At 39.0% G+C, this 26,249-nt stretch overlaps 1 protein-coding gene across 4 annotated transcripts in view; it reads left to right on the top strand.

Moving 5' to 3' along the window:
• pxk (PX domain containing serine/threonine kinase) overlaps positions 1 to 26,249 on the top strand; it is a 59,576-nt gene that overhangs the window by 5,758 nt on the left and 27,569 nt on the right. For 3 of the 4 annotated variants that reach the window (XR_009446502.1, XM_059649950.1, XM_059649949.1), the window contains exons 2-12: positions 1,192 to 1,242; positions 6,839 to 6,886; positions 8,394 to 8,580; positions 9,734 to 9,811; positions 11,502 to 11,575; positions 16,776 to 16,850; positions 18,469 to 18,573; positions 19,520 to 19,621; positions 19,764 to 19,925; positions 23,007 to 23,124; positions 24,279 to 24,357. Coding sequence is in view for 3 of the 4 variants with exons in the window: in XM_059649950.1 (XP_059505933.1) it covers positions 1,192 to 1,242; positions 6,839 to 6,886; positions 8,394 to 8,580; positions 9,734 to 9,811; positions 11,502 to 11,575; positions 16,776 to 16,850; positions 18,469 to 18,573; positions 19,520 to 19,621; positions 19,764 to 19,925; positions 23,007 to 23,124; positions 24,279 to 24,357 (1,079 nt within the window). In the remaining variant the exon portion in view is untranslated. Of the gene's footprint in view, positions 1 to 1,191; positions 1,243 to 6,838; positions 6,887 to 8,383; positions 8,581 to 9,733; positions 9,812 to 11,501; positions 11,576 to 16,775; positions 16,851 to 18,468; positions 18,574 to 19,519; positions 19,622 to 19,763; positions 19,926 to 23,006; positions 23,125 to 24,278; positions 24,358 to 26,249 lie in introns of all 4 variants that reach the window. The other variant, XM_059649951.1, reaches the window with a different exon arrangement.

Raw genomic sequence — 26,249 nt, 5'->3', positions numbered from 1 at the left:
TTAATGATGATACTCGATAAGCTGCAAGATCTTCAGTGAGTCCTGTGAATATTCCTTCACAAGCCAAAGACAACACCTGCAGCTTGTTTTTCTGTAGCTGTGTTTTCTGTAGCAGCCAGAGGTTTTGTCTTCTGTGTCTGCTGTTCCCTGTGCTGGCTGTTTGTTACACTGTATAAGACAGTGTGAATTTTGTTCTAAGTCACAGAACTTCACCTCGGATCAGAATCGTGAACTGTGCCAGGAACAAAATTAAACCTCCACATTAAATATCGATTGAGGGGTCCATGATGGGCAGAAGGGCTTGAGACTCGTTGCTTTTTCTCTTTTCCATTTATTATTACCACTATAATCATTATTATAACTTAATAAACATTAAAATTTAAGCAAATTGCTTTTGTTGAATCTTCTCTTAACCAGATTTAACTGAATCTAAAAGAACTGCTTGGATACATGCTATGATCTAAGACTAGAAAGAATGTTTGTAAACTTGTGAGGGTGCAGAAAAGATTTACAAGGATGTTGCCAGGACTAGAGTGTTTGATTAATGGGGAGACGCTGAATAGGCTGGGGCTTTCTTTCCCTGGAGCCTTGGAGGCTGAGCCTTGCAGGTTTGCAAAATATGGATAGGGTGATTAGCCAAGGTCTTTTTTTTTCTAGGGAGGGGAGCCCAAAGCTAGAGGGTAAAGGTTTAAGGTGATGGTGGAAGGATTTAAAAGGGACCTGACAGGTAACTTTTTAATGTAAAGGGCAATGCATGTGTGGAATGAGCTGTCAGCAGAAGTGGTGGAGGGTGGGTACAGTTATGACATTTGAAAGGCATCTGGATGGGTATATGAATAGGAAGGGTTTAGAGACATTTGGGCCAAATGCTGGTAAATAGGACTAGGTCAGATTGGGATGCTTGGGTTTCGCAGATGAGTGGGACCGAAGGGTTTATTTCCTTGATGTATGATTGTATGACTAAATTAAAAAACTAGAATTTGAACTTCTAATCTTCAACATTACAACAGGGCTTGCCTTTATCCACAAGGCCAGTTTAAAACAATCTACTGCTCTCAACTGAAATTCTGATTTCTGAAACCATAGTAATTGCTGCATACTCACATTTCAGCCCATTGTATTGTATTTTAAAAGAATGAGACATTATGTTCCTGCCTTGCTCTAATTTGCATGTGTCATTTACTTTTGTAGGAATATATTATTCGTGTACAACGTGGAGTTTCAGCAGAAAACAGTTGGCAGGTATATAATTTCTATATAATTCTTTCACCCTATTACATTATTATCAGCTAACTGTGTATAACACGTAGAAGGCAGCCAATGATCACCTATCTCCTAGTAAAGAGCAGTTGCCCAAAAACAATAGTTGTTCTTTATGTATGCCTTACTGGATAAATACAAGTACTGAGTCGATAATTTTACACGGGTATACTTGGCAACAAGAGGACAAGTGAATTAATCCAGTAAAGAAGCAATGGCTTTGTTATGCAATAGCTATTGAAATTCAGCTGTATTTTGAATTGATTTATTTTCCCTTAGTCAAGCAATCTCTACTTGGGTTATGAGAGATGTAGTAACAATGAGTAAATAATATTGTCATTTTTGAATTATAAGGTCCCTTTATTCCTGGGGTTAAGTTAAATTATTTTGATATTCTGTGTGAATCATTTTTCCGCAAAAGTATTGTGTATGAAGCTTTCTTTTTGTGTGGGTTTTAATTTTTCCTGTCTATTTTTCCCATTGTCTGTATAAGGTACTTGGTGAATTTGTTTTAGTCTAAAGGTGCTTTGTAAATATCCTCGAGCGTTTCTGTAGTAAAACGGTAGTATCAATGGTCTAGTAATCCAGAGGCCTCAGCTAACTCTGAGAAAGGAGTTTAAATTCTTTAGTGGTAGCTGGGAGAATTTAAATTCAATAAATCTGAATTCAGATTAGCCTTAACAATGATAGTGAAGCTACTGCATTGTCATAAAAAAAATTACCTGGTTTGCCACCCTCCTTTAAGGGCAGAAATCTGCCATCCTTATTTGGTCTGGGTTATCTGTGACCCCAGACCTGTAACAACATTGTCTCTTAATTACCGTCTGAAGTAGAAGCTATTTAGTTGCATCAATGGCAAAAAAATTCATGGCTGCTGTATCAATGCCCCAGAAGTTTATGAATTAGAAACCCGAGTTCAAAATCTGGGCAGACATTCCAGTGCAGTACTGTGGAAATGATACGCTGTCCGGCCTCTTTGTCTTCAGGTGAATGTAAAAGAAGCTATAGATGTAAGTATAGATCGATGGAGGAGGGGGAGGTTATCCCTCGTGTTCTGCCTGATATTTATCCCTCTGCCAGTGTGTCTCAAAAATCCAATTGTCTAGTTGTTTTTCCATTACACACACTCTCGCTCTTTTTTTAAAGAACATATCGAGTGCAGTAACTCGACTTCAATTGGCTATGAAAGCGTTTGGGGCATCCCATGTTCATTAGATGTTGCTATATAAGGCCATGTCTTTTTCCTTCCTTTGTGCTATTAATATAGCTTTCAGCCCCCAAAAAAGATTGATTTAAATAATAATTGGCTTGGTGTAATATCATTTTAACCATTTTCATCCATACCTTTCCAGCTGCTGCTCTGAAAATCCCTTAACAAAGGGAAATCGGTAAATAAGTTTGGATTTCTTTTGATTTATTTGTAGGGTTCTATTAGAGACAGAGTTGTATAGTAGAGGACTAGACTCTTTGGTCTGATTTGCTCATGCCAACCAGACATCCCAATCTGACCTAGACCCGTTTGCCAGCATTTGGCCCATATGTCTCTAAGCCCTTCCTATTCGTGTAACCACCCAGATTCCTTTTAAATGTTGTAGTTGTACCTGCCTCTACCACTTCCTCTGCAGCTTGTTCCATACACACACCACCCTCTACAGGAGAAAGTTACCCCTCATGTCCCTTTTTAAATCAATCCTCTCGCATCTTAAACCTATGCACTCTAGTTTTGGAAATACCCTACACTGGGAAAAAGGTCTCAGCTATTCACCCTATCTACGCCTCGCATGATTGTATGAACCTGTATAAGTTCACCCCTCTGACTCCGATGTTCCAGTGAAAAAGGTGCCAGCCTATTCATCTTCTTGGAGCTAAAACCCTCCAAGCTCCCTAATCAATTCTGCCTCATTACACATCACCAGTTCCAGAATTGCCTGTTCCCTAGTAGGCTGTCCCAAGCTGCTCCAAAAAGTATCTCGTAGATATTCCATGAATTCCTTTCCTTGAGCTCCAGTACCAATCTGATTTTCTCAGCCACCTGCATATTGAAGTTCCCCATGATTATTGTAAGAGTGCCTTTCTTGCATGCATTCTCTATCTCCTGATTTATTTTCGTCCCGACTACTGCTAGAAGGCCTGTACGCAACTCCCTTCCGGATCTTTTTTCTTTTGTGTTTCCTCAACACTACCCTTAAGGCTTTTACACCTTCCGACTCCATATCACTTCTTGCTATTGATTTAATTTCACTTCTTACAGACAAAGTAACCCCACCCACTCTGCCCATCTGCCTTCCCTTTTGGTAGGATATGTATCCTTGGATATTTAGTTGCTAGCCCAGATCTCCTTGTAACCACATCTGTGATGCCCACAACATCATATCTGCTCATTTCTGAATGCACTAAAAGCTTATTTATCTTGTTTCACATACTGTGTGCTTTTAAGTACTCAGGCTTGTATTGACTCCCCACTGCTCCCTTCTCATAGTTATTTCCTTATCTGCTGACCTTTTCCGTACTCTTTGTCCTATTACTTGTTCTCATGACTTTAATAATTCGTGCTGAGTGCACCCCCCCACTTAACTATTCCCATAATCTTCTATGCAACTGAACCCAACCCACTGTCTCTCCCACAGCCAACCTGTTTAGTTTACAGTCCTATCTATAACCCTAGCGATGCAATTTGCCTGATCTCTGTAAGGATGTACATTGCTCAAAGAGCATAGCACATAGAACAGGACAGTATGGGCCCTTCGGCCTATGATGTTGTGCCAAACTTTTACCCTAAACCTAAGGCCTATGTAACCTCCATTCCTACCATATACTATCATCCGTATGCCTATCTAATAGTCGCTTAAATGCCCCTCATGAAGCCAACTCCACTACCCTCTCCGGCAATGCGTTCCATGCCTTGACCACTTTCTGAGTAAAGAACCTACTTCTGACATCTCCCCTATATATTCTCCACTCAGTTTAAAACTGTGCCCCCTCATAATAGCTACCTCCACCTAGGAAGAAGTCTCTGGCTGACTACTCTATACCTCTGATCGTTTTGTATGCCTCTATCAAGTCACCTTTCATCCTTCTTCATTCTAAAGAGAAAAGCCCTAGCTCTCTCAACCTTTCCTCGTAAGACCTTCCCTCCATTCCAGGCAACATCTTGGTAAATCTCCTCTGCACCTTTTACAACGCTTCCACATCTTTCCTGTAATGAGGCGACCAGAACCGGACACAATACTCCAGATCTGGCTGAACCAGGCTTTTGTATAGCTAGAGCACAACTTCACAGCTCTTGAACTCGATCCCGCTATTAATGAAAGCTAACACACTATACTCTTTCTTAACAACTCTCTTCATCTGGGTGGAAGCTTTCAGGGAACTGTAAACATGAACCCGAAGATCCCTCTGCTTCTCCACACTGCCAAGAATCTTTCCGTCAACCCTATATTCTGCTTTCAAGTTTGTCCTACCAAAATGAATCATCTCACACTTTTCAGGGTTAAACTCCATCTGCCACTTCTCAGCCTAGCTCTGCATCCAATCCAGGTCCCTTTGTAACCTAGAACAGTCCCCCGCACTGTCCACAACGCGAACCACCTTCAGATCGTCCGTGAATGTGCTAATCCACTCCATCATCCAAATCATTTACAAAAATCTCAAATAGAAGAGGACCCAGGACAGATCCTTGTGGTACACCACTCGTAACTGAGCACCATGTTGAATATTTTCCATCCACTACCACCCTTTGTCTTCTAAGGGTCAGCCAATTCTGAATTCAATCTGCCACATTTCTCCAATCTGCCACATTTCTCGAATTTCATGCCTCTTTACCTTCTGCATGAGCCCTACCTGCATGGGGAACCTTATCAAATGCCTTACTTAAATCCATGTATACCACATCCACTGCTCTACCTTCATCCACATGTTTGGCCACCTCTTCAAAGAATTCAATAAGGCTTGTGAGGCATGATCTACCCCTCACAAATCCATGCTGACTATCTCAAATCAAACTGTGCCTTTCCAAGTGATCGTAAGTCCTGTCTGTCAGAGCGTTTTCCAATAAATTGCCCACCGCTGACGTAAGACTAACTGGTCTGTAATTTCCAGGGTTATCCCTATTCCGTATTTTGAACAAGGGAATGATGTTTGCCTCTCCAATCTCCTGGCAATATACCTGTGGACAGCGAGGACGAAAAGATCATTGCTGAAGGTCCTGCGCTCTCTTCCCTTGCATCCCATAGAACCCTTGGATAAATGCCATAAAGCCTGGGGGACTTGTCTGTCTTCAAGTTCCTCAAAATTCCTAGCACATCTTCCTGACTAACATTGACCTCCTCAAGCCTACCAGCCTGTTTCACACTGTCCTCCTCTACAACTGAGTCCCTCTCAGTTGTGAATACCAAAGAAAAGTATTCATTAATGACCTGCCCTATCCCTTTATACGTGCACAAATTTCCTTTAAAATCCTTGATTGGCCCTACCCTTTCTCTGGTGATTCTCTTATTCCTCACGTACGTATAGCAAGCCTTGGAATTTTCCTTGATCCTATCTGCCAAGGTTTTCTCATGACCCCTTATAGCTCTCCTAAGCCCTTTCTTCAGCTCCTTCCTGGATAACTTGTATCCTTCTAGAGCCTTTCCCGTTCCTTGTTTCCTAAACCTTACATAAGCATCCTTCTTCCTCTTAAACAGTCGTTCGATCTCTCTTGAGAACCAAGGCTCCCTCACTCAACCGCATCTTCCCTTCCTGCTAGGGACAATCATATCAAGCACACACAGTATGCATTCCTTAAACAATCTCCACTTTCAATAGTGCTGTTCCCTGACAGCATCTGTTCCCAATTTATGTTACCTGGTTCTTGCCTAACAGAATTGTAATTACCCTACCGCAATTATAAACTTTACCCTGCTGAATGTATAAACCTTACTCTAATGTATCAGAAATTCAAAGAAAATATATATGCAGTGCACAATCTTTGCATGATATTCTTGATCAGAATTCAATACTGTTGTAATTTTTTGATTAAAATATATATTTATATTTAACTTAATACTGGTACTGTTAATTAGTATGTTTTGTTTCTGTGCTGAGCAAGATCAAGGATAGCAATGCTGAGAATGGTACAATCTCCATTTAAGGCATTCAGTTTCAGCACTAAACACAGCTCATAAAAATATGCCTTCCCTCCATGAATGCCATTTGCTCTGCCAGTGTGTTTTTCAATTTACAACACTAGTCAAGCTGTACTATCTGAATGAAATCGGCAAATAGTGCAAAATTGAGCACAATTTTGTGCTGGCAGGTCCACTGACAACCTGTCAGCTTGAAAGTTCCATATGCCCTTCACTGCATCACCTTTTCCTGTGTAGTTATTGTATTGGTGGCATTTCCATCCCAGGAATATCATCCATAGAATAGTAGCTTACTATTAAAGTTCATTGAAGGTTTATTTAAAAATCAGAAAGTTGCTCACTTATTGGACCCAGCATTATTTTGTCTCAGCTAAGATGAGAAAAATCTATGTAGTGTAATTACAGAATGTAAAGGCTAAAGTAGTGATTTATGATAGAGGTTTTTTTCTTTTCAGATTATCAGAAGATACAGTGACTTTGATGTCCTGAATGCTAGTTTACAGGTATCTCATTTATTATGTTTTTCCTCTTTTTAATGTACTTCAGGAACAGACCAGTTTTGTGAAATTTGAAAAATATCTGACTTAGTAAGATACAGCATTTCTGTGAGCAAATCTTTCATATAAAGGTTTCAAAAATGAGTCATTATAAAGTTTTTTAGATGAAATTCCAAAATGTTGTAAGTTTTGCATTAATTTCATATCTTAAAAATGTCCAATGTATAGAATATTATGAAGGCTGTAACTTTAATCTTATTTTATCATAAATTAATTGCTTTTGAATATTTAAAAGTTTTATACAATCTAGTATAGCATAGGAACAGGCCTTTTAGCCCACCAAGCATGTGCTGATTCCTAGTCCTTATTTAGACCTACTGCTTATTGCTCATACACGATTTCCATCCCTCCTGTTTGCTTCCCGTTCATGCGCCTATCAAGGTATGTCTTAAATGTTGCTAACATGCCTGCTTCCACTACCTCCTCTGGCAGTGTGTTCCAGGCACTCGCCAGCCTCTGTGTGAAAATCATCTTCACACATCTCCCCTAAACTTTCCACATCTTGCCTTGATCCTGTGTCGTTTTCTAGTTGATTTTTCTGTCTTGGGAAAAAGCCTCTGACGATCCATCCTGTCTGTGCCTCTCATAACTTTGTCAACCTCTATCAGATCGCTTCTCGGCCTCCGTCCTTCCAGGGAACACAATCCAAGATTATCCAACCTCTCCTCATAACTGAAACCCTCCAGATTAGGCAACATTCTGGTAAAGTTTCTCTGTCTCCTCTCCAAAGCATCCATGTCCTTCTTGTGGTGTGACCAGAACTGCATGCAATATTCCAAATGTGGCCCATCCAAAGTTTTATACAGCTGTGACATATCTTGCCAACTTATACATTTGATGCCCTGGCCAATGAAGGTAAGCATTCTGTATGCTGCCTTGGCCTTATCCATCAGTATTGATACTCTGTGCACCCAGATCTCTCTGTATGTCAGTGCTCGTTAGGGTTCTACCACTTGGTGTATAATTTGCACCTGAATTTGATCTTCCAAAATGCATTACCTCTCATTTGTCTGGATTAAACTCTATCTGCCATTTCTGTGCCCAAATCTGCAATCTATCTGTATCCCTCTGTATACTTTGACTATCTCTTTACTATCTGCAACTTCGCCAATTTTGGTGTCATCCATAAACTTACAAATTAGACCACCTACATTTTCCTCCAGATCATTTATCTCTGTATATAAAAAGCAAACAACAAAGGTCCCAGCACTGATCCCTGCGGAACACCACTAATTACTGAGCCCCATTCTGAAAAGCACCCTTCCATTGCTACTCTGTCTTCTGTGGCCACTGTGCACTATTATACACAATTCGAAGTTGCCATTGTAATGCTTGCTAGTCTGAAGAATCATTCTACTACAGTGTAGTACAAATTTGTTAAATTGTAAAGGTAAAATAACATAGTCAAGTAATCAATGTTCTTACAGTTACACTAAATTTGAGTTTATTACAGATCTCGGGCCTGAGCCTACCTCTACCTCCCAAAAAGCTCATTGGAAATATGGATCCTGAGTTCATAGCAGAAAGACAAGAAGGACTTCAGAATTACCTGAATTTCATAACAACACAGCATATGCTGTCAAACTGTGAACTGGTTAAAAAATTTCTTGATCCCACCAACTACTCCTCTAACTACACTGGTCAGTACTACAAAAAGGGACTTGTTTGCTTTACTAACATTTGATTTAATTTTAAGTTGAATTACTGAAAATTAGATCTTCAGTGAAATAGTACATAATTTTAGAATCTTGAGTTGATTCCTTTCTGCAGCAACAGTTTGGTTCTTAGGGCAAAGGGATCAATGGATATCTGTGGAAGCAGATTCAGGGAATTGAATTGGCTGATCAACCATGACTGAAAGATGGAACTGGCTCAAAGGACTGAATGGCCCTACTCCTCCTTTTCTGTTTCAATGCAAAGCTCTCAAAACATCATTATATTTTAAAATCCATACCTTTACAGATGCCTTAGTTATTTAAAGTTAAGTTGAAAATAGTAACAGTTCAACTTTTTTAGTTCTTAAACTTTAAATGAAATTAAGAGTTAATCTCCTGATAACTTTCAATAGTTAAGTGAATGGATCACTTTGGGCTTCGGTTTGGTTTGCAAATGGTAACATTCATTGAGTGGTTTGCACAAGTGTATTTTTTGTGTTTCAACTTGGACATTGATTGTGGAGCAATCACTGCTGAGTCTTGGGCAATGCTTTCGTATCATTGACTCATATTCCACTAATAGATTTCCAGATGGCCATTAGAAGCTCAGGATCTTTGAGGTGACTTTTCATTGTTCCTTATATGGGAACCTGTGGCCCAATGTAGCCCCTTGCTTCCATGCTACCTTAGCTGGGACTAACTTGCTCTCTTCACATAAAGAATCAAATTTTATTTTAAGCGTACTCCGTCTAAGAGGAATATAATAGTTAAATAAATTCTTACCATTGATTTAGTCAAAATTATCTTTCATTGTTGAGCAACTTATGTTTACAGTTGAGTCGAATAAACTGAAAAGGGAAAAGCATTGCAAATTCCTGCAGCTGAATCAATGATCCAAGCAAGATTTGCAAACTCTTAATGTGCCAAAGCATAGCAACAGTTGAGTTAAAATTGTTAGTTACTGCATGTTCCATATTTCTATCTGGTACAATAAAGTAAGCGCTGGAAATAACTTTTAAAGTTATTTTTGTTACTTTATCAGTTTAATACTAATTTCTTATTCGTCATTGTTCTGAATTGAACATGTATATATGGAATGGTTTACAATCCTTTTTTCCCTCTTTATACTGCAACACAGAAATTGCCTTACAGCAAGTATCCATGTTCTTCCGTTCTGAGCCTAACTGGGAGGTCGTAGAACCACTGAAGGAAATAGGTAAGTAAACACACTGTGTAGTTCATGTTTTTTTTGTGAACTATTGTGCTTATTGAGGAAAGATGTTTCATAGTTAAGGTTTGGAAAACATTCTTGCTTACGTACAGAAAGGTTTGCAGATTAGGTGCAAGCATCTCTCTGTTCTTCTGGTGATTATTCTGAACTCTAGTTGCAATGACTTTGTTTTTACACTTGCAGTGTCTCTGGCTAGTATTGAATTGGAGGTAGTTCCTTAATTATCACTGTGGCTTCCTCAATTTGTTTCAAATAAGACCTTAACAGTTGGCAAAAAAAAACTTTATTTGATTATTAAGTAAGATGAGCCCTTTTGATGATAAACATTCCCCCTTTTTTAAAAAAATCTTCCATACTTGTTCTTGCCATTTTTGTTTATATAAATTGAATGTTAATTTAAAGTTTTATATCAGTTTTGTAACATTTCTTATCAACTTAGTTCTGTTCTGGCTATTCATCAAAGCCAAAACTTGTATCCAGCTCGAGTATTCTTTGACAAGTGTATTCCTTCAAAACCAATGGAATCCAATCAGATTTTAGGGTTTTAAAACATACCAAGATACAGATAATGATGTTATGTTAAATTTAAATTGAGGTGAATGGATTATTGTATGCTTTTCACTACAAAATGGGTGAGATGGTGAAGTGTTAATGTTACTGGACTAGTATTCCAAAGCTAATAATCTGGGATATGGCCTCAGATTTCACCATGGCACCTGATGGAATTTAAACTCTAAGTAAACCTGGAATGTATAGCATGTATTGGTGATGGTGACCATGGCAGCAATCATTGATTTATATGAAAACCCACGTAATTCACTCATGTCTTTAGGGAAGTAAATCTGCTATCCTTGTCCAGTCTGGCAAATTTGAGAACTACTCAGTTTAAGAACAAATGGGGATAGGCAACAAACGACAGTGGAAAAAGTAAAGGGCAAAATAGAGAACACGCTCTTATTTTGCTAGGTTCAAGAGATGTGTGTTATAAATTAATAGTGCATGAGCAATGTAAGAAAATGATTAACATTAAGTTTTAAAGTATGTGAATTCCTCCCATAGTAATGATGAATGCTGTAGTTAAGAATTATTGTAAGATTGATATGTTTTTAAAATTGATTTCATAATTAACTTTCATATCACTTATTATAAAAATAACTTGACTACTTGAATAGAATTGCAAAAATTGTCTTGGTTTAGCAGGAATATTTTGTTTTATGTTCACTGGCAACCTTTGTTATGACCTGTGGTATGAAACTACAATGGTGCTGACCAATTATTGCATGAACATATATGCACTTATACTACATTTTGAAACCAGATTTTGCAGGTAATCCCTTTGTGATATATTAAAGAGCATGTCGTAGTTCATCTGCTTCAAACTTCATATTTAAAAAAGAATTCTTGGTTTCAACTTGGATGTTCTTTTTTGCTGTACCTCATTTTTTGTGTCTGCTGAGATTGGAGAGAATTCATGTTTTGGAATGGAATGATGGAAACTACTAAAGTACTGGAGAAAGGTTGGGAATGTAATGCTGTCGGACACTGCAGTTTAAAAAGTTTGTATTGTACTTTGGGACAAGATAATTACAGCAATGTTTTCATTAATATTGATTAAAAAATAATAGATTATTTATGCATCTATTGGTTGCTTAGAATGTTTTCTTATTTTTCCAAGGTTGGAGATTAAGAAAACGGCACTTTTTAATAAAGAGTAAGGATCGACCCAAAGAACGGCAAGTATTAAGTTGGGTAAGTGTGATTTAAATGACTAAAATCCTGAACTTGTAATTTTACAGATTTCACAAATTTGAAGTCTTGAACATAATGGTGAAATCATGGAGTTTGTGCTGAACTCCCCCTCTGTGTGAAACGACAGCTATGCTAGTTGTAGGTTGATGATGCCTGGCTTTTTCACTTTTACTTCTCAAATAAATACTCCCTGATCAAATAGACAGGGCCTACAATGAAAAAAATAGTACTGCCTGAGCTTAACTTTCCGTTGCCAGGTTAAAAATTGGTGTATAATGGTATTAGAAGTGCTCAGACATTTTACTGTTATCAGCAATCTTTGATTGTCTTTAAAATTTCCTAAGCAATAATGGGAATTCATTTTGGAAAGTTGAACTGCAGCGTTACAACTTGGCATTGTTAATTTTTAATGTAAATCTGTACATGAGAGTTTATAATGCGAAAGTTAATGGTTGAGGTGTATCCCTACATATGATTTTCTGTTTTAGTATATTAATCTTGAAATACTTATTCTGCTCAATGGGTTGATTTTTGTGGTAATTTTCACTTCAATATAGTTTACTCATGTTCGTATTTAAATTTTTGTAACTGGGGTGGGGATGAAGAATTGGTAGGAGGGAAGAGTATAGTGATGGGAGTGAAACTGCTTTCTGCAACAAGAAGCATGATTCCAGACAACTGTATTGCATGCTTGGTGCCAAGGTTTGGTACATCTGCTTGCAGCTAGAGAGGAACTTGCATTGGGAGGTGGAGGATCTTGTCATTGTGGTCTTGGTTTTGGACAGTGGCACCGACCGGTAGGAGAGAGAAGAATTCATCATAGTCAGTCTGATGAGCAAGAGCTAAACTAATGCGTATCCTCAAAAGTTGCAATGTCTGCATTATTAGTTGAGCTATGTGCAAATTGACAATGGGCAAATCAGATTAGAGGGGTGAAAGCATGGCTATAGAATATAAATCTTAAGAGTCAAACAACAAATAAGACTAGAATTTAGGAAAAGAATAAAATTTAAGGGTATATATCCCAATCCAAGAATGTTCAAAGCAAAACAGCCAAAGTGACAATGCAAATAGATCTGAACTGATAGCCATGACAGAGACATGGCTACAGGATGACATGGATTGGCACCTGAACCTTAAAGGTTGCAGAAAATTTAGAAATGACGGGAATCTAGTAAAATGTGGAGGGGTGGCTGTTGTATTGCATGATATTGGCACAATTGAGAGAGATCATCTAATCCAGGTAAGCTATATGTCAAAACTGTTTGGGTAGAAGTGAGAAATTATAAAGGGAAGAAGTCATTTGTGGGAGTGACCTCCCCAACAATAAATGCATGGTTAAGTGGACCATAAAGGAAGAAGCATTGAGCAGCATGGAAATGAGCAAAGGTCGCCTAGAATATTTTCATGAATGTTCTGAAGCCAACCTGATGCCAAGACACATACCAAGTCAAAAGATTGCACAGAATATTAAAAAAATGCAAAATATCATCAAAACATTGAAAGAAAAGTCAATGTACAAGAGAAAACTAGCCAAAAATATAAAATAACTAATAAGAGTAAATACTTGAAGAAGAAATGAATTAATAAAGTGGGTTTTGGGCTTATTGAGAGTGAGACTGGATAGGGATTTTGCATTAGTCTTCGCAGATTATTAAAGCAGCATTGCAAAAGTCGTGATAAATCAGGACATGGAAGAGAAAGGGGAACTCAGGAAAATCTCAACTTTCGGAGAAGTCTTACTGATTAAATTGTTGGAACTGCAGTTTGACAGGTGACCTGTCCTAATGAAATTCACTTTAGGGCAATAAAACACAGAACTGGAAGCTGGTGATCTGAACAGAAATTGCTGAAGGAAGTCAGCAGGTCTGACAGAATCTGTGAGGAGAAAGCAGAGTTAACAGTTCAAGTCTGATGAAGAGTCTCAGATGCCGCCAGACCAACTGAGTTTCTCCAGCAATTTCTCTTTTTGTTTAATCCTAGACCAGTGGTAATCAATCTTTTCAGTATCAAGGCACGCTGATTCCACAGTCCACCCATTTTTTTCCATAATGCATCCATGGCATTGGAAGTCTACATATGCATGGCTCTGGAGGCTTGTGAATGCACAATTGATAGGGGCACCTAGTGTTAGATGACGCTGCATTCAGTAATAGACGCCGAAGCTCCAGAGGAAAGCAGAAACGTGGACATGGCCTCAACACTCGTGCGAATAGTGCAGTTTCCTGAACATTTAGTGGCACTTCTCTCACCTTGTTGTTGAAAACCACTGTCTTAAGGTTTTTTTTAAAAAAAAAGGTGGCCAGTGAGGTAGATGATGCATTGGTTTTAATTTTCTTAAGTCCCTTGAGTTAAAGTTTGGGGAGGCGATGGCCTGGTGCTGTTATCGCCAGACTGTTAAATCAGAGACCCAGGCAATGGTCTGGGACCTGCTTTAACATACCACCACAGCAGATTTTAGAATTTAAAATTTTTTTAAAAATCTGGAGTTAAGAGTTTAATGATGACTGTGAATCCACTTGTTGATTGTTGGAAAAACCCACCTGCTTCACTAATGTCCCTTGGGGAAGGAAACTGCCATCCTTATCTGGTCTGGCCTACATGTGACTCCAGACCCACAGGATTATGGTTAACTCTTAAATGCCCGATGGGCAATAAATGCTACCTAGCCAGTGACACCCTTATTCTGTGCATGAATAAAGGAAAAGAAAACTCCCCTTCCATTAGATTGGCAGATAGCAAATGTAACTATTCAAAAAGGGAGTAGAAAGAAAACCAGAAACTACAGGCCAGTTAGCTTAACATCTGTCATATGGAAAAAGTTGGAAACTATTATCTACAGCAGTTATAGCAGGGCAATTGGATGTGTTCAGGATAATCAGGCAGAGTTAATGTAGTTTTGTGAAAGGGAACTTGTGTTTAACCAAACTATTGATGTAACGTGAATAAAAGGGAACTGGTGATGTTGTGTACTTAGATTCCAAAAGATGGTTGACATGCTGCCACATCAAATGTTATTGCAGAAAGTAAAAACTAGTAGTGGAGGGGTGTAGCATATTGGCATGGGCAGAAGATTGGCTGACGAACCGGAAGCAGAGAGGATGACTGCAACTTCCCCCTGCAGTTGTCAAGAATGCCCTCGATCGTGTCTCCCGCGTTTCCTGCAACTCATCTCTCACACCCTGTCCCCGCAATAACAACCAAAATAAAAACCCCTCATCCTCCCATAATTCCGCCATCTGCAATCTGACCCCACCACCAAAGACATTTTTCCCTCCCCACCCTTGTCTGCTTTCTGAAGGAACCACTCTCTCCGTGACTCCCTTGTCTGCTCCACACTCTCCTCCAGCCCCACCACACCCAGCATTTTTCCCTGCAACTGCAGGAAGTGCTACACCTGCCCCCACACCTCTTCCCTCACCCCCATCCCAGGCCCCAAGAAGACTTTCCATGTCAGCAGAGGTTCACCTGCACATCTGCTAATGAGGTATACTGCATCCGCTGTACCCGTTGTGGCCTCATCTACATCGGCGAAACCAAGCAGACGCTTGAGGGCCACTTTGCAGAACACCTATGCTTGGTTCACAATAAACAGATGCACCTCCCAGTTGCGAACCTTTGAACTCCCCGTCCCATTTGTCAGACGACATGTCCATCATGGGCCTCCTGCAGTGCCATAATGATGCCACCCGAAGGTTGCAGGAACAGCAACTCATATTCCACTTGGTAACCCTGCAGCCCGATGGTATCAATGTGGATGTCACAAGCTTCAAAATCTCCCCTCCCCTACCACATCCCAAAACCAGCCCAGCTCGTCCCCGCCTCCCTAACCTGTTCTTCCTCTCACCTATCCCCTCCTCCCACCTCAAGCCACACCCCCACCTACCAATCTCATCCTGCACCCTTGACCTGTTCGTCTTCCCTAGACTCACCTATTTCCTCGCTACCTCCTCATGTACACTCACCTTTACTGGCTCCATCCCCACCTCTTTGACCTGTCTGTCTCCTCTCCTCTAACCATCTTCGATCTGCCTCCCCCTCTCTCCCTATTTACTTCAGAACCCTCTTCCCCTCCCCCATTTCTGAAGAAGGGTTGAGACCCAAAACGTCAGCTTTCCTGCTCCTTAGATGCTGCTTGGCCTGCTGTGTTCATCCAGATCCACTCTTTGTTAACTAGGCTGCACAACTGGGTCTTTTCAAGGTTGAGAAGATGTTAGGAGTGGTATGTCACAGGAATTGCTGCTCAGCTGGTAAATTTGTATAAATGACTTGGATGAGGGGATGGAAGGCCAAACATGCTGACGACCCAAAGATAAATAGGAAAATAAGTTGTGAAGAGGATGTAAGGAAGCTACAAAAAGATACAATTATGTTGAGTGAGTGGGCAAAGATTTGTCTAATGGAGTTAAATGTGTGAAAAGTGAAATTGTCCATTTTAGTAGGAAGATCTGACGTGCAGGGGAGCCTGGGTGTCCTTGTGCATTAGTTGCAAAAGGTTAGTATGTAGTACAGCAAGTAAGTTTTTTTAAAAAAAGCTAATGGTATGTCAGATTATCACAAAGGAATACAAAAGTAGGAAGATTATGCTTCGGTTACCCAGGGCATGGGTGGGACCACAGCTGGATTACTGTGAATGGCATTGGTCACCTTATTTAAGGATGCATGAAAATGCATTGGAGGCAGTTTTCAGGAGGTTTGCCAGACTAGTACCTGGAATGAGAGTGTTCTCTTATGAAGACTGCTTAGGCAGACTTGCTTTTACTGGAATTAGAAGACAAAGGGATTATCTGATATAATTTAAGATCCTAAGGGGTCTTGCCAGGGTAGATGTGGAAATGGTGTTCCCTGTTATGGGAGAATCTGGAACGAAGGGTCACTTTGAGAATCAGGTGTTGCCCACTTTAAAACAGAGATTAGATGAATGTTTTTTGGAGTCAGGAGAGTTTGGAACTCTGTTCCTGGAAAAAGTAGTGAAAGCAAAGTCCTTCAATAATTTTATGGCGGACGTAGATATGTTCTTCTTAATTATGGGCGTGAAAGGTCATTGGGTAGGCAGGAATGCACATTTGAGGATATAACTAAATCAGCTGTGGTAAAACATGCTCGAGGGGCTCAAGGCCCACTCATTTGAATTCACATGTTGTACCAATGTACCATTTATATTTTCTCACCTTTTATATGTTTTGCGATCTGTTTGTAGGCTGACTTTGGTCCAGATATGTTTTTGCCTGATAAAGATCTTCAATCAGCAATGAAACTTTTACCTTCTTGGTCTGTAAGTAATCAATCAGAATGAATTCAGTATGAAACAAAGGCTGCAAAATTTTGATTTATGCTTAACATTTGCAGTTACTTTGTGATTGTATAACCATGGTTGAACTTGTGATGAAATCTCTTTTCAGCATTCTGTGAGAGTAATGTTTACGAAGCATTGAGTTTCAAGAGTAATAACATTCGATTCTACCCTGCAGTAGAGAGGAATGATTACAAGGTTTTTGGTGGATTACTGAGGCCAGGTCAGGATTCACTGAAAAGGAATTGGAAAGACATAGTTTAGTTGGACAGGAGCAGGCACATTATCCATTCAGAATAATACTTTTTAGCTATTTTGCAGGGAAGAAGTCAAACTGTTGATTATTTCTGCATAGTTCAGTCACAGAAGTTCTGATGAGATCAGAAAATGGGAATGTTGCTGATTGTGTGAGTGGCTTGGAAGAAGCTTACAAACATCGATATTTAGGTGCAGCTGAAGGAGTTGAAAAGCTACAGCAGTTGTAGCTTCATACACTGTGCAATATTATTGTTCAAGGAATGTATAACCTGAAATGAAGAAGGTTAACCTGAAGTGTTAACTCTAATTTATCTCCACTGATGCTGTCAGACTGGCTGAGTTTTCCAGCAATTTCTGTTTTTGTTTATAACTTGATGAAGCTCGTTGTAGGTGAAAAGCTGGAGTTGTGCTTGTGTACATGTACACTTTCATAGTCAAGGGAACGTGAACTCGGGACAGTTGGATGATTGACCGCAACAGTACCAGTTGTTGAAATAGTCCATGACAGAACAGCTCTGGCAAGGGCGTTTCAAGGGCAGCCTGCAAAAGTGAAATTCTGTAATCTCTTGTGAATTTCAGTAACCGGTCACGACCTATCATGTCATTAGTGCCTAGAGGGAGTTGCTGAAAAATTCATGGGAATCTGTCTTGATTGCATTTGGCATTTGATGCACACTGTAGGGTGTTTGATCACAGTATATTACTCACATTTACCAGGTGTTACTGCTGGGTGGTAGAAATAAGATGTGTTGTAGATGAGATAAAATAAGACATTGTAGATTGTATTGCTGTTCTGACTTGTTAAATTTGTTTGTTCAAAAGTGTGGAATCTTGTGGTTTTATTTTCTTAAGAAATGCCCTTGGTCTGTCTTTTTGTCTAGTTTTAAATAAACATAAAAGCTACTGATCCCTAACCAAAACGCAACATTATTTGCTCATTACGTGCTTTTAACATAAAGCTGCTGATCCAGACAGTGTTAGAATAATACTGTCAAATATATGCATGTCTTCAGTTATGCAGCAATTGGTTTATTCTCTTCAGTGGTGACATATTCAATCTTGTAACATGAAAGTGAATGCCCATTCTCATCTGACATCCATACACACATGCTTCCCACTTTGCTCAATCAGGTGGAAACTCTGATGGATTTGTACCCCCTCTCAAACACAACATTCTTGTGTCTCCTGTCCTCCCAATTCTTTGCCCTGATCCCACTACTTTTCTGGCATTGTGCTAGCTAGGCTAGACTGTATACATTTTTATTAATGTAAATCTGTTGATAAACTTCCAGCATGAGTTGATTTCTGTTGTGAAAAAGAGATGTTTTATTTTAATCTCTAGCATCCATATATCTATCCTGTAACCTTTGCCACAGCGAGTGATTCTTCAGCACTTGTAATCCGAATGTATAATGAAAAAGGAACGCTAAGAGATTATATCTGCAAGGTATGCTTCATTAAATAGCATATTACTGTTTTCCAAATTCAATAATCAGTCTTGGCAGCATTTTTAAACAGGATTTGAATTTTGACTTTTCTACGCTAACAAAGAATAAGAGTAGCAAATTTTGTAGGACAGTGGCACAATTTCGTTTCTCCAGAAAACTCTAATCAAGTTTTAATTTTAAGTTTTTTGCTCAGAGCAAGGCTAATCAGTAACTGACCTGCTGCGGACCTGGAATTTTCATTCCAGAACTGTATATGGAAATAAAAATACAGTCCACTTACTCTCTGGAGAGCCATCTTCATGTTGTACTGGAAGATTGATCAGGATATTTTTGGAAAGAAGAAATTAATTGCTGAAAATTTAGTGTAAACAAAAAAATTGTGTAAATAAATAGCTGTTCAAGATGAGGGCAGGGGGCTGTCTGATTAACATTTCCGTATTGTAACTGATTTGGATTCTATCATGAGTACTATGCATGCATTGTCAGCTGGCAAAAGTGTGAACTGGGGATTGGGTCAGATTAGTAAAGTCCTGCAGTTTTCCAGATATTGCTGGTTGATTTATAGTAATTGGTTATTTCCATATTGTTCAAATAAGATAATTGAATCTTCTAAAATACATAATGGCAAAATACATTTATTCATAAATACTATTTTTATTCATTAATTTAGGTAAAAATATCTATAGGATTTTAAGTAATTGTGAACATAAAATATGGTTAGTTTTATATCTTCTATCATGCTAGGTTACAAAGAATACCAAGTACTAACTGGCCGTTTGTGGCAGATCATTTGGTCAGTTGCTGTCGTATTAAGAATGCTGCCAGTCACACATCAATAATATATCAGTTATTTGGTTCACCTACGGTATATTCTAAAATTTGATATTTAAGCAACAATAACAATGAGCATTAATTTTGCTAAATGTAGTTGTTTATTTTGCAAAGGCTAAACCAAAAGATCCTTTTATGAAGAAATACTGCAGCCCTAAGAAAATCCAGGGGCTTGATCTTCAACAAATAAAAACTTTTGGGAGACAAATACTTGAGGTAAATTGACTTTGCTGTTGTTCTTTCTATCAAATTGTTACTTATTAATTCCATTTAATATTCATTTAAAGAGAATTCTTCTTGACTTTTGTGATTTGTTTTTGTTCCATTTGCTCGGTGATTAATTTGATTTTAATTCCAGGTGTTGAAGTTTCTACACGAGAAAAGAATTCCATATGGACATCTTCATCCATCGAATGTGATGCTTGATGGAGATACATGTAAATTACTGGATTTAGAAAACTCGTTACTAGGATTGCCCAGCTACTATAGAGCTTACTATACACAGTCCAGGAAAATCAATGTAAATAGTGTTTCATTCTTTGTAAGACTGTTATCTTTCACTTGTTCTCATATCACATTATTGGTTTATATTATATTTGTTTCCTTGCAGTTGAAATGATACAATGATATGCATAGTGCTGCTAGATTATCTAAAGAAAGCAATTTATACTGAGCAATTAGCCTTAGCTTTTCCTCTATGGGGATAAAATCCTTTATTCCCCATTTGATTCAGTCATGGTAGATGAGTTTGAACCCAGTTAAGATTGGGATCTCTGACAATGAAGCAGTTATTGTTTTGCGGAATAGAAATTGGACTAAATTTAAAATTCTTCATAATAATAGGGTAAATCTAAAAATACAGTTTTGTTGCTTTTGGTAAAAAGATTGGATCCTCTTTTTTAGCGGATATATATTTATAACCCAAGCTCTCGATAACCACAAGACTAGTTTTAACTATTTGAGACTGATTAGAATAGTTTCTGTTCCCTCCAGATGTTATTGAATAAAATTCATGTTCACCACATCATTTCATTAATTAAAATGAAAATCTGGTGTGGTGTAATAGCTGGTTGATTTGTCACCACCCTTTTTGAATTCTTATCAAGGTAGAATTTTGCATTTCTCAATTTCTCGATTTGTCACATTGAATGTCCATTGCAAATGATTTTAGTTGTTTTTCTATTCAATTTGAAGAGGAGCAGTGGTGGGTGGTGTTTTGAGGAGGGAGAGGGTGGAGTTGCTTTCCTATAAATAAGGGAAAAGTGGAAATGGCTGAGTCAACTGTAATATCGCTTTCTTATTACATTATACAGTTATGTAATTATAGTGACTGGGCAAAGATATGGCAAAAGGAGTATAATGTGAGAAAATGTGAAATTGTTAATTTTGGTAGGAAGAAGAGAAGAAACATATTATTTAAATAGTGGGAGATTGCAGAGGAATCTAGGGGTCCTGGTACATAAATCACAAATTTAAAAAGCAGGCACAAGAAGTAATTAAGAACGCTAATAAAATGCTTTAATTTACAAGGAAAATTGAATACCAAAGTCGAAAAATTTTGTTTTTCGTTTATACAAGGCATTAGACAATGTCTAGAGCACAATGTATAGCATTGGTCTTCTTATTTAGGGAAGGCTGTACATTTGTTGGAAGCTGCTCAGAAAAGGTTTGAGATTAAAACCTTGAATGGGTGGGCTGTCTTATAAGAAAATGTTGGAAGGCTAGGCTTGTATCTGCTTGGGCTTAAACTAAAAAGCACCTGTATTGGAGCATGATGTCCTGAGAGATTTTGACAGGATGGACTTGGAGAGGATGTTTTCTCTTGTTGGGATAACCTAGAAGAAGAAGCCGCTCCTTAAAGTCAGTGGTTACTCATGTGAGGCACTTGAGAATTTTATTTCTCTGAGGGTTTTCCAACAGTATTTGGAACACTCTTCCACAAATGGTGGGGGATTTGGAATCTATGAATATATGTGAGACCGATTTGGATAGATTCTTTATAAACAAAGGGGTGAAAGGCAGGTGAAGGAATCAGATTAGCTGTGGGCCTTGTTACAACATGGAGACAGATTGTTAAAACAAGTCAGCCTTTTAACTTTGCATTTGCAACACCATAAAATTAAAACCCCATTGAAGACACTCAATAGATATTCCAATCATTCCTAACCATGTTTTTGAATAACCAATCCCAGACTTTGCTAATAATTAATTCCAGACAGTGTTTATTCTTAAACAAAAGACTTGACTGTTATTATACAACAATTTTGAGAGAAACAATTAAACACTGTAATTTATTTAATGTCTGTGCTTTAAACCTGAAAATTTTTAAAAATTCATTCACGGGATGAGGGCGTCACTGACCAGGCAGCATTTATTGCCCATCTCTAATTGCCCAGAGTGCAGTTAAGAGTCAGCCACATTGCTGTGGATCTTGAGTTACATGTAGACTAGACCAGCTAAGAATGGCAGTTTCCTTCCCTAAAGGGCATTAGTGAACCAGATTGCCGATTGTTAGAAAAAAATCAATGAATTCATGGTCGTCATCAGACTCTTAATTCCAGATATTTATTGAAATCAAATTCCCCCATCTGCCGTGGCAGGATTTGAATCCCCGTCCCCAGAACGTTGTCTGTTCTCTGGATTAAGTCAAGTGATAATGCCATTAGGCCATCGCCTCCTGAAAACAAATATTTGTTTTCTCTCCCCAATTACACAAAAGATGGACAAACAGATACAGTTAAGGGCTAAATAAAAGAAAATAACAAAACTGGCCAGATTACATAAATGATTTTTATGATATGTTGTTTCACAGTCACAGATGTTTTGCTTTTCTGGAGATGTTGATCAGGGTCACCTTCTCAGTTCACTTAGTCACAGGTAGCAATACCTCTAAGTCAGCTTTCTACTGTTTGGGCCTCCGAAAGCCAGTGAGGGAGATTACGCATGGAGCTCTCATGCTGTGTCATCAGAAGCCAAACCCTTCTTCCAAATAAAACAGTTCAAAAGAGCAATTCCAACTCTGGTTTCACCTTAAGAGACTGACTGACTGTCTTTTCCTGAAATCTCAATTGCCATTCAACCTCTGCCACGTCTTAGAATACGGGGATCTCATTCAGAACCAAAGTCCTTGTGGAACCAATTGTTAGATACGGACCTCGTTAATAGCCAACTTTTGTTTTCTGTTTAAACACAATGCTGTTCCAGTGACTGTACGAACCCTTTTAGTCCAGAGTCAGCATGCAGTTAACCTCCAGACTTGGCCTCTCAACAAACAAAAGCTTGTTTGCGCTGTTCTTTTCCTTCTACCACCAGTTGTTTGCTGGAGTCCACAAATCATCCTCCGGTCACAATCTCAATTCACTGCTCCAAAGCAAAATTGATAAAAGAATACAAATAAAAATAATGAAATATCAGTGAGGGTCCTAACAGTTTATTGAATGGCAGTGCAGTGGTTTACTCCTGCTTCTAATTCGTTCATTCGTGTATCCTTGGTTAAGATCTCTTTGAAAGTTTAATAAAAAACACTGAATTTTCACATTGAAATGTTTGAAGACTCTTTTAGCATTTCTAATATTTGCTCTGTGTATTTGTGTACTGTCAGACAACAGAAGCCATTGATGTTTATTCCTTTGGCCATTTGCTGTATGAGATTACGTATGGAAGGCCGCCAGATTCTGTGCCAGTGGACAGCTTTCCATCTGCCCCCTCATTAGAAATAGGTAAGAATTTTTAAAAGTCTCCTCTTTCTTGATTATTGCTGCGATGTCTTAGATGATGTAAGAGAAGATGATACAAAGGTACAGTCTTGAATTCTAATTCTTTGTGTTCAGTTATGCTGTGAATTTCTATAACTTGCAAACATTTCGGTTGTTCTGTCCATCACCCAACTGCGAGGGCTACTTCTGTAACACATTCCAGTCCTGTAACCCCCTTCATTTAGAAGAAGAGAAGCAGATGCATGAGGATCTGCTCTCCAGGTCATGCATCATCCTGACTTAGATGTATTTTGCTATTCTCTTTCAGTTGCTGGCTATTATACCGTTGACCAAATTTTATCTCTATGAAGAATGCCAGATTTTTGCACGCATGGTATCCTGTATTTTTTAAGAATGGGTACGGCAATTGGGACCTTTTCTCTAAATGTTGTTCATTTGGTGTAATCCATGGACACAACTAAAATGATACAGCTTTGGAATAGTTCATATTTGTTTTCAGGCACAGTGTCTTGATTTTGCAATCTTTAAAATTCTTTCAGCAGTTTTTTTTTTAAAGAGGCAATTTGCCTGAAATGGCACTTACTTTGGACTTCTGGAGTAAACAGTCATTGTGAACTAAAAAGTGTCTTAGCCTCTGAGTTTGTGGTTGGAGTTAGCTACAGATTTAACAGCAAACTTTACATGTTCCAACAATTTCAAAGAAATCGTTATGACCCTGAATTTTGAGGGTTTCATAGATAATTTAAATCAAATATTCCTTCTCCCCGAGATAATGGGATTGCAGATGCTGGAGAATCCAAGATAACAAAGTGTGGAGCTGGATGAACACAGCAGGCCAAGCAGCATCTCGGGAGCACAAAAGCTGACGTTTCGGGCCTAGACCCTTCATCAGAAAAATATCAGCATGGGCTAAATGATTTATTTCTATACATTATCTCTGTGATTCTGTATTATTAGCTCCAAGCTACTGAATGGTCCATTTTTGTTGACTATTTCCTACTTGTTACCGCAGGTGAGGTGTTCATTACATGATGTACATATTTTCCAGTAGCAAACTGTCTAATCTTCAGATTTTTGGTTGGTTTGATGAAACAAAAAAGTGTTCAAGAAGCAGGATGATGCATAAAAATTTGGAACCTGTTCTTTTTGCTTTGCAGTATCTGTGTTGCAGTCTATCCTTTCTGCAGAAGCCTGGAAAACAAGCATGCCAACAATTGCCCAGCTGTTGGAGACACCGTAAGTGAGAAACCACTCAAACTTGCTAAATTAGGAAACCTTCATTGCAATACAGCAACTATTTTTGTCTTTTAATGCATGATAAAATGAAAGTTATTTGGACATGGCTGTATTTTGTTTAAAATCACTTCTGTCGTAGAAATAATATTAAAAACCAAGAAAAGACACCACAAATAGAACAGCTTAATATTATGTAGATAAAAAGTCCAATTTGTTTTTATCCCCCATTATATTTACTTGCACCATCATAGAATCATAAAACCTCTGTTGTATGGAAGCGGGCCATTCAGCCCACATACACCCTGCAAAGAACATCCCACTCTGACCTATCCGTATAATCTTGCATTTCCCACGGCTAATCCACCAAGCATGTATATCCCTGACACTATGGAGCAATTTAGCAAAGCCGATTCACCTAACTTGACGTCATCGGACTGTGGGAGGAAAACAGGGCACCCAGAAGAAACCAATGGAAGACATGGGAAGAATGTGCAAATACCACACATTCATTTTGTACATTTATGTGTTGAATTGCCTGAGTTTACAAAACAAGCAAGCATCAGCTGTATGTAAACTACTTTGCCAACCTCACCATGAAATGGTGATGTGTGGTACTGCTGTTGAAGCAAAATTCACAGTCTGAAACTAACTGAGGTGCTTCATTGATTACATTATTGCAAAGGAGTTTGTGATCACCATTGCCTTTAAACAACTACTTAATTAATGTGTCCCTGAGCATCTGTTCATAGCCTTCTTCGAATTTGAACCACTTGTCAATAGGACTGCCCAACAGAATTCAAAGGATTGATTTGTAGCAGTAGGACGTGAACAAAATAAAGAGCTCCACAGTGTGAGGAATAATAAACGCGGATCTATCCTGTGTGTTTAAACATTTTTGAATGTTGTCCTTTGTCTATATATTGCTTGGGATTGATTGTGAGTGGTTTCCTACCAATGTTCTCTCATTTTTGGAACACACAGACCGTTTAAGTTTGTGGCTCCTTTAAATTTCTTTGCGCAACTGCAGACAGCTGGTAACTTAGTGGTTGATTTGTCCATGGTCTGCGCAAGAATTACGCTGTTGTGTTGCTTGGGGAAGCATTGCTTCAATGAATAATGTACACATTTTGTAAATCTCAGGAAGCTTCAGAGCAGCATTTGTAATGTACAGAAAATTAGTTATACTGAACAGTAGGATTGAATTCATTTGATATTTTAACATTGCTTTTCTTCAAGGGGAGGTGGTTCAGAGAGCCAGGGACCTAGATTCAATTCCGCTCTCGGGTGACTGACCGTCTGTGTCTTCTGAGACAATGGGAACTGCAGATGCTGGAGAATCCAAGATAACAAAGTGTGGAGCTGGATGAACACAGCAGGCCAAGCAGCATCTCAGGAGCACAAAAGCTGATGTTTCGGGCCTAGACCCTTCATCAGAGAGGGGGATGGGGAGAGGGTTCTGGAATAAATGAGGAGAGAGGGGGAGGCGGACCGAAGATGGGGAGAAAAGAAGATAGGTGGAGAGGAGATGGGTCAGTCCAGGGAAGACGGACAGGTCAAGGAGGTGGGATGAGGTTAGTAGGGAGGAAATGGAGGTGTGGCTTGAGGTGGGAGGAGGGGATGGGTGAGAGGAAGAACAGATTAGGAAGGTAGAGACAGGCTGGGCTGGTTTTGGATGCAGTAGGGGGAGGGGATGAGCTGGGCTGGTTGTGTGATGCATTGGGGGGAGGGGATGAGCTGGGCTGGTTTTGGGATGCGGTGGGGGAAGGGGAGATTTTGAAGCTGGTGAAGTCCACATTGATACCATTGGGCTGCAGGGTTCCCAAGCGGAATATGAGTTGCTGTTCCGGCTACCTTCGGATGGCATCCTTGTGGCACTGCAGGAGGCCCAGGAT

The sequence above is a fragment of the Stegostoma tigrinum genome, chromosome 11 (assembly GCF_030684315.1).
Source record: "Stegostoma tigrinum isolate sSteTig4 chromosome 11, sSteTig4.hap1, whole genome shotgun sequence".
Lineage (NCBI taxonomy): Eukaryota > Metazoa > Chordata > Chondrichthyes > Orectolobiformes > Stegostomatidae > Stegostoma > Stegostoma tigrinum.
This window is presented reverse-complemented; position numbering and strand designations above follow the sequence as displayed.